We start from the raw sequence: 9,151 nt of genomic DNA, 5'->3' as shown, positions 1-9,151 counted from the left end.
GCACCATAGCGGCGCCACTCCAGGGGGCGCCCTGCCGACCCACCGAGTGTTGCTAGGGTAAAAATCTTCCGACGAACGTGCACGCGGCGCGCACACACCTAACTGGAATGGATATGAGCAACACATCTCGAAGAACAACAGTTACAACGGTGAGTAACCGTCTTTTCTTGGCAACTTAGGACACACAAGTTAGTATCGCTGAAAAAATGTATTATTTTTAGTCCTTCAGATGTACCAGTTTGCCTTTTTGTTGTGTTAAATCTTAAAATAAAATGAGGATTTTAAAAAATGATGAAATGGAAATATGCAAGGATGATTCTTTTAGCCCCAGTGTGGCCAAGACAGCTCTGGTTCTCAGACCTCCAGACGCTCTTGATCCAGCCTACAGTGACCTTACCCCTTGTACACAATCTACTACCACTGAATTGTTGCCAAGTTCTCCACCTTATCTCTCTTAGTCTCCACCTTACAGCATGGATGTTGAATGGCTAAACCCATTGGAGAGGGGCTGCTCTCAACAGGTTCAAAATATTCTCATCAGTAGCCGATAATTTTCCCCTAGAGTAACTTATCTTGCAATATGGAAGAGATTTTCTGTCTGGACCACTTGGCTCCATCATCAAAAACACAGGTTCACAGTATCTTGGAATACGCATTGCATTTGAAGGAGTCAGGCCTCTGTGTGAGCTCCATAAATGTTCATTTGGCAGACATCTTTACATTGCACCTTCTCATAAAGGATGTTTGCTCTTTTTGCATCCCAAGGCTGGAAGATTTTTAACAGGTTTACCTGGGGGTTTATCCTCCTATTTGTTAACACCTCCCTGGGATCTTAACTTGGTATTGATAAGATGCATAGGACCACTGTTTAAGATACTGGCCTCCTGTTCTCTCTTTCAGCTGTCTGCAAAGACAATGTTCTTTTTAGTGCTAATATATGCTAGAAGAGTGGGAGAACTGAAGGCTTCGATGGCGGGACCTCCATATATGGTCTTTTATAAACATAAATTTCCTTTAAGACCTCACCCTAACTTCCTAACAAAAGTGGTATTGGGATTACATTTCAATCAGTTGATTGATCTACAGAAATTCTTTCCAAAGCCTCAAAACCATAAGGTTGAAGACACTTCACACACTAGATATGTGACTCTTTCTATGTTGATAGTACTGTGATCATCTCCAAAACTGTTTATATCATAAACAGAACAGAGTGAGAGGTAAGGCAGTTTCTGCGCAGAGGACCCAGAAATTGATAACTCTTGGCACCACGACTTGTTATGATCTGGCTACCTTGTGGCATTTTTAATTAACATCCCAATCATGGAAACTTATAGAGCTGCCACGCGGTATTCATTATGCCACCAAACATTATGCTATGACCGCAGCTGACAGACCTGTGGCTGACTTTGTAATATCTGTCCTTCTGTCTTTATTTAAGAAGACTTCAAATTTCCACTACCTAAAGAATTACTGCTCGGGATCACCTGAAGTAGAATATGTATGTGCACAAACCGCTGAAGGAGAAAAAAAACGATATCTTACCTGTACAGTAATGTTTTATTCTTCAAGATGTGTTGTGCACATATATTTTCCATGAACCCACCTTTGGTGTCTGACATCACCAAGATACTAGTTTAAAGGAAATGAGAGGGGGTCAGGTGACTTTGCTCTTTTAGTGCCTCTAGCTGAGGGCATAGATACACAGAGCACATGCACTTCCCCAAGAGTTACTTCCAGCTAACATCTCCAACTCAAGTGCAGTGGATGTGCCCACACCTGAAATGGAGTATATGTGTGTGCAACGCATCTTTAAGAACATAAGTTATTGTGAAGATAAATAACTTTTTTTTGTGGTTACTCGGAAGTATCAGAGTTTATATCCCCTCTAATTTTATGTAATCCTCTAACTGTGGATGCTCTCATTATCCCTATGAATATCTAATCCCTTCCATGAGTGAAGTTAATTATAATGCATTGGGAACTCTGATATTTCATGAATAACTGAAATAAGACATAAGTACTTGGGCAGTAGGTATTAAAATTATCTGCCAAATGCTCTTGTGTTAGGTCAGGTATGAGCACACATTGCCTGAGCTGAGCATATTATTTTTGCTAACAGCTTCAAAGGTCTGAAGTGATTTGCTCAGTTCATGCACTGTTCTGCCACTTATCAGTCTGGAGAATGTAGCTCATTGTTTGTCTCTTAAGTAAAAACAGTCACAAAGCAGATGAAGACAAGGTTATGTCTTCATGTTTGAATGAAAATAAATTTGAAATAGCTTGTGAGACTGTCAAAATGTTTGTTTGTGTCAGTATAGTTGCTATTCTGTTGCTAACTCCTTAAATATAGGAAATTGTTCAAAGCCTTTGTCCCCTAACTTCTTTCTCATCAGGTCGAGTACCCCGAGCTGTAGCATCTGTCAATCAGCATTTGTTGGCATCTGATGATGTAGTTAGCTGCTGCTTGGATTTAGGGGTGCCCAGTATTTCATTCCGCATTAATGGACAACCTGTACAGGGAATGTTTGAGAACTTCAATGTCGATGGACTTTTCTTTCCTGTGGTGAGCTTCTCTGCAGGTGTCAAGTAAGTGCTTGATCTCTTCCTGTTAATATTTCGATCTTTTTGCTATGCTGTCATGCTGAGAATTGTTTAACATACATGATTTCTTTTATTTTATTGCTTCGATACTCTACTATTTCCAGTCAGAGGAAAAAATACATCCATTTGTTTAGAGACTACTTGGTTTGGAGTTGGAACATGGAACTTTTGATCTCTTGATGATTGATTTGAATCTGTCTCAGGGCTGACAATGACTGAAATCATTATTGTTTGATGGCTTTTTGGCGACTTAGTGGAAGTTAGTTTGGTCTCAGTCCAATTATCAGTGGACAAGTATCCACTTCAGAAACACAGCACCACAACTGGCATTAACTGAAACCTTTTGTTGGCAATCTCAAAAAGAGGTAAAAAATAAATTATCATGAAGACTAAACTCACTTCACACACTAGAGAACTTGAAGAACAATAGTGAGGCACTATGGGAAACCTAATATACTCTACTGCCCATTCTCCACGTGTTTTATTGAAAAATGAAGACGTTTAACTTCAGAACTGTCTAGTACCTTTCACCACACCTAAACTCAGTTCCAAAAATATTTTTCAAGTGTGATTTATACTCTCAAAAATCACTGGGTAAAAATAGTACTCTCTATCTTAAGAGAGCTGATTAAACTGTTAAGTCTGTTTACTTCAGTGACTAAAATAGGTTACTGATATTAGTATTGTTAAAATTACAAAGACAGCATTGTAGACGGTAAGGTGGGTTCTATTCTGGCTTTTCAGTGATCATCAGAATTATCTAAAATTTCCAATCAGTTACACCTGTGCTGACTTGTTAGGCACAGGAAGCTCTGGGGGTCTCTGTTTTGATTTGCAAGTAGGAAAGAATGAAACCTGACTTTCAGAGATCAGGATCATTCTGCAAGTAAGGAAATCACTGAGAGGATGCGATGGTGTGTAAAAGCTCTATGCTGAGCTAAAATAAGAAGGGATTAATGGCTTGACCTGCAGATCTGCAACACATGCAAGAAGTATCAAGCCTAGAGGTAATAATCAGGAAAGGAACCAGCAGCGAAGGAAAAGAAGAAGGTGCAGAGGGCTTGGCCACTTTTGCAGAGGGGACTCTCTCTGTAGGCCTGGAAAGAATTGAGTCCCACAGTTGTGTGACCTACATCCCACCCAGAATAGGAAGGAAGAGCAGTGGGGCTTACATTAGAGAAGAAAAGCTCAGGCTACAGATGATTCATCCATTTAGAAATTAGGAAAAGTGGCTAGGTTTTCCTGAGATAAAGGAAGTCTGAGGACCAGCTGTATGTGGTCTTTTCCCAAGGAGTTGATTTCACAAATGTTATGAAAATCTAGTCAATGGGAGAACTCCCAGGCCTCTCCAAACAGAATAATCAGAGGGCCTGGAAAGAAATGAGGAGTGGGAGTGGGTTTTACTCTCCCTCTGGAACCGACATTACTCTCTACCCAGCTTAGAGTGTAGATGGACAAGAGCTGGCTGAAAATGTTCAGAAGGGACAGTTTTCCACTGGAAAATGCTGATTCAATGGAATTGACCCATTCTGTGGGAACAGTCAGGAGGAGCATACTCCATCAGCCCCTCTGATTGGCTGCACCTCTGCAGCCACTTTACGCTGTCTGGAGGATTTCTCTCTCCTTTACTCTGGGGAAGGGTGATGTAGGGCCATGAGGCCTCCATCAGTGGGCCTCTGGACCTAGTCCACCCTGCCACTTGCTTCCCCCTTCAGACAGGCTTGTAGCAGTGGTTCTTGCCCCCAACAGTCAAGGGGCACTCTGGGTTGCCTCTGGCTGTCTTCAACCTCTGGCTCTTGGGCTACCTCTGCCTCTGGATCTGGCCCTCTTTGGCCTCAGGGTCTGGCTCTGGTTCTGCCCAATAAATACTTAAAATCTTGCCTGTTTTCTGGTTCCCTTCAGCCTCTGCCTTTGGCTTTGTTGTTCTACTGCTTTCTGCCTCGGCTATTGGCTCTGGCTCTGTTGTCTTACTGCTTTCTGTCTCAGCCTCTGCCTCTGGCCTCACACAATAAAACAGTTAATTCCAACCTAGCCTCCTTTAGACAAGAATAGTCTGAAGATCCCACTTCTGATACCATAATGTAACGGGGTTGGCACCCACCTCTCATTGGTGCCTCCTTTTGTCTCACCAGTATGCCTGCAATCAGTCTCTTTCATGGGGCAGCACCCCCCTCTCGCAGGTGGCCCCCTCTTTGGTTGGTTGATTGGGTGTTGTGACAAAGTGTGACTATTCTTAATGTTTTCTCTGAATCCTGTGTGGGTGCCTCAGTTTCCCCTATGCATTTCTTAAGTCTCCAGTGTGCATAAATGACGGACACTCTGTCTCCTGGCAACAGATCGCCAGGGCGCTTCCCCACTGCAAGGGGATGGCTAAAGGTGAACAAAGAGATCAGATGGCCTCCTGGCCTGGGAAAGGCCGGAAAGGAGGGGCTGGAGGGGGTTTCAGTTGGGAGCTGGCTGGGGATGGGAAGTGAGTGCAGATGGGGTTGTCTGGCTCGCTGAGCCCCAGAATGGACCCAGCTAAGGGGTCCTGTTCTCTGAACCTACAAGCTCTGTTTTAAACCATGTTCCTGTCATCTAATAAACCTCTGTTTTACTAACTGGCTAACAGTCACATCTGACTGCAAAGTGAGGCTGCATGCAGGACCCTATGGCTTCCCAGGACCCCACCTGGGCAGACTCACTGTGGGAAGCGCACAGAGGGGCATATGCTGAATGCTCCAAGGTCAGACCCAGGAAGGTGAAGCCGTGTGAGTTTCTTGCACTGAAGACAGTCTGCTCCAAGGGAGAGGAGGCTCCCCAAAGTCCTGATTGGCTTTGTGGGGAGCAGTTCCGGAGTATCGCCCAGGGGCTCTGTGACAGGTGTGAGTCTGATTTTGGTTTTAGTTCTTATATTGAGGTGGCAACTGCCTCTTGCATGTACCTCCCCTCCCCAGCTGATAGTTCTCTTGGCGGGTCTTCAGTGACACAGTCCTCTGTCCGAGCCACATACGTTGCCCCCCCACTCCAGGGTATACAGTACAAGTTCTTATCTTGGCCCTGGTATGGGGCCATAGTTCTAAGGCTGCTGCCAGAGACACTTACTTCTTCAAGCACCTAGCCAGGGCCCATCTTGGTACCCGCAGCTGATGGTGTTTCAGCAGGTCTCCCTGGGCTCAGTCTTCAACCAGACTAGCGGGGCCCACCTTGGAACCCTCGCTGGCCTGGCCAGGTTCTGTGTTCGGTCTCCTTGGGCTTCAGCCTGCCTGCACTGACCTTCCACTGGTCCTGCTGCTCTTCTTGCCAGCCAAGCACCTGGACTTCAGCAGCCTTCCCTGAGCTTCAATCCCATCTGGAGTGAGCTCTCTGTGGTACTGCTGCTCTTCCAGCCAGCCAGTCACCCAGTCTTCACTCCTCAAACCCCACGCAGCAACTGAAGTTCTCTGCTCTGCTTCTATCCTGGATTGGCTGCTCCATGCTGCCAGATTGAGACCCCAAAATCCCTGACAGCCTCCTAGATCTCTTCCTCTTCATCCCAACCTCCTGACTCAGCATCTCGGTGAAATTTTGCATCCAGTGCTCAGCTCCCTGTGTCTCATGGCATGGATGCTTCATGGTTCGATGAGGAGGAATGATGTTTGGAGACTGTCCAGCAAACCTTGCTTAATAGTAGAAAGCCCTTCACCAGAGTGGCCTATTTGGCCAAATGGAAGTGGTTCTCAATGTGGTTGCTAGCCCAGGGAGTTCAGTCAAAGATGCTGTGATGAAGCAAAGTAACAGCTGGCCAGCACACCAGAGATTAAAGAGACCCTCTGGGCCGAGCTAGCCCCAACCTGTTATACCTCTAGCTAATGCCAGTTCTGGAGGGAGGAGAAAAAGAAAGCTTGGCTCAGTTTGGGGCTGACTGGCAAAGGGGCAGGAGCTATCCGCCTCTGTAACTGAGGGGAAGGATCACTAACCTGTCTGCCAAGACCGCCATCTGAGAAGAAGCACTGTCTCCTCAGCCACAGGAGACGCTGAAGGAGTCCAGCACTAAAGGAAACTGAAGGGCAAAGCCTAGGGACTTCGTGGGTTTTAGCCTCCCCAACGTACAGCCGACTGCTTGAAGCAGCCTGGGATTGTGACGAGGTTCTGTTCAAGCCCCCACAAGAGGACCCTGTGGGTAGCAGGCCACCCAATTAAGTGGACTAGAGTGGTCGTGCTCCTAACAGAACAGATTGGTAGGAAGTAGCCCAGGGTTTGGACCTGATGAAGCGGGATGGGCCAGGTTCCCCTGTCTACCCACCTTACCTTAAAGACTGAGGGCCCACAACCAAGTAGGGGGCTGAGAACCACCTAACCAGTATGCTGTACGGGCCTCCGGGCCACTCAGTAGAGATGCCTTGAATTCAGGACATCTTGGAGTACCTGATGCACCTTCAGTCTTCTGATATTGCACTTGGTTTGTTGAGCAATTTCTGCATTTCATCCACCCATCCATGAGAAATCAGTGTTTTTTTAACTCCATGCTTGTGAGGTTCTTGAAATGAGTCACTTGTAACCATCCACTGGTAAAAGACCTTAGTGCTGTGGGACCTTACTGCTGTCTTAGCAGCTCTTATGGGACCTTGTTCAAGCCTCTGTCAACTTCTTTCTCCCTCTGTGTCAGAAAACTGCTTTCCTTATTGTGATCACATCTGCAAGGAGTGTGTGCGAGTGGCAAGCTTGGATGGCAGAGCCTCCTTACACACAATTTTCCAAAGACTGTAACGCTGCGGCCACACCCTAAATTTTTTATATGAAGTTGTTTCTCTTGAACCAAGTTATGTCTACCAGAGTTTTTCCCTAAGTCACCTTCAACGCAAGATGAGCAGTGTCTTCACACATTAGCTATCAGGCAATGTTTAGCTTTTTCCCTGGGTAGAACTAAATCTTTCCATTCTTCATCTTGTCTGTTTGTTTCATATGCAGATCGAATGAAGGGGCAAGTAGTCTCACCACAGACAATCTCCAAGTGGATACCTTCCTATATCATGACAGCATACAAAGTACCTCAGACTGTACCTCCTCATAGGCTGCAAGCTCAATGCATGAGCGCCCAGGCAACATCAGTGGCATTTCTAAAGTGAAGCTCCTATTCTGGTATCTGCAGAGCTACCACTTGGTCCTCTATAGACATTACAAATCACTGTTGCATCCAGATCAGATGTGAACTTTGGGAAGGTAATCCTGCAGTCCTTGCTTAAATAGCACACCTCCTGCAAATATTGTTTGTGAGTCACATACATGAAATACACGGCTGCATCTATTCAAAGAGGAAAGAATGGTTACTTACTTTTACTGTAACTTGTTCTTTGAAATGTAATGACAATGTGAATTCCACAACCCACTTCATCCACTATGCATCAGAGACTGTGCTCTGGATGTTGAGTGCAAAGGAACTAAGGGTGGTTGGAGCAGCACCACTTTTATATAGCCAGGGGTGGGGCTAGGGCCACAGGGTGCAGGTGCTACCCTTGTGCTACCCGAGGCAAACTTCTCCAGCTTTGGTGCACTGGGCACTCACACACCTACATGGAATACATGTCTGCATCCCATCTCAAAGAACAACAGTTACATTACAGGTAACTATTACCACATCAAAAGATTCTTAGAGCAGTCTCACTCAGTCCTCTTGTGATATATAGGTTCCCTTCTTGGAGCGTGAATTGGGTGCTAGGAACCTTAACAAAACAACCATTTGAACAACTACATTTTTTTCAGCCTAATTACTCTCTCTAAGTTTCTTTTTTAGTAACAGTCACCTTGGCTAGGAGGGTATTGGAAGTTGGAACATTTTCTATGGAGCCTCATCTATGTATTTTTCATAATGATAAATTCTTTGTCTGGACCTGTCATTTATTCCAAAAATAAATACATTTTCCACATTTCTTTTCCCCTAATCTAAGCATCCCAAGGAGATTGAATGTCATCAATTAGGTGTCAGAAAAGTACTTAAATCTATCTCAAGAACACAGTTCTTTTCATTTTATATCACTCTCCAGTTAAAGGGAAGAAAGCCTCTAAATCCTCTACAAGGTAGATTAAAGCAGTGGTTGCTGAAACCTATAGAGCATTTGGAGTGAATTCACCACATAATGTTATAGCCCACTCCCTGAGGGGTTCAGCAACCTCTTGGACAGAAAGCTCTTGCGCTTCATATCAATCTGTAAGGAAGCAACGTGGACATCAGTGAACACACTTACAAAGCACTACAGAGTGGATTTCCTTTCTTCTTCAGATTCAGCTTTGGGGAGAATCATAGAATCATCGGACTGGCAGGGACCTCAAGAGGTCATCTAGTCCAGTCGCCTGCACTCATAGCAGGACTAAGTATTATTCAGACCATCCCTGACAAGTGTTTGTCTAACCTGCTCTTAAAAATCTCGAATGATGGAGATTCCACAACCTTCCTAGGAAATTTATTCCAGCGCTTAACCACCCTGACAGTCAGGAATTTTTTCCTAATGTCCAGCTTAAACCTCCCTTGCTGCAATTTAAGCCCATTGCTTCTTGTTCTATCCTCAGAGATTAAGAAGAACAATTTTTCTCT

General features: G+C 44.9%; 1 protein-coding gene across 1 annotated transcript in view; it reads left to right on the top strand.

Moving 5' to 3' along the window:
* The window catches only part of RYR3 (ryanodine receptor 3), a 663,207-nt gene that overhangs the window by 261,883 nt on the left and 392,173 nt on the right, over positions 1-9,151 (top strand). The window contains 1 exon segment of the mRNA XM_075065483.1: positions 2,394-2,586. Coding sequence (XP_074921584.1) covers positions 2,394-2,586 — 193 coding nt within the window.

This window comes from Chelonoidis abingdonii, chromosome 4, assembly GCF_003597395.2.
Source record: "Chelonoidis abingdonii isolate Lonesome George chromosome 4, CheloAbing_2.0, whole genome shotgun sequence".
NCBI classification, from domain to species: Eukaryota; Metazoa; Chordata; order Testudines; family Testudinidae; genus Chelonoidis; species Chelonoidis abingdonii.
This window is presented reverse-complemented; position numbering and strand designations above follow the sequence as displayed.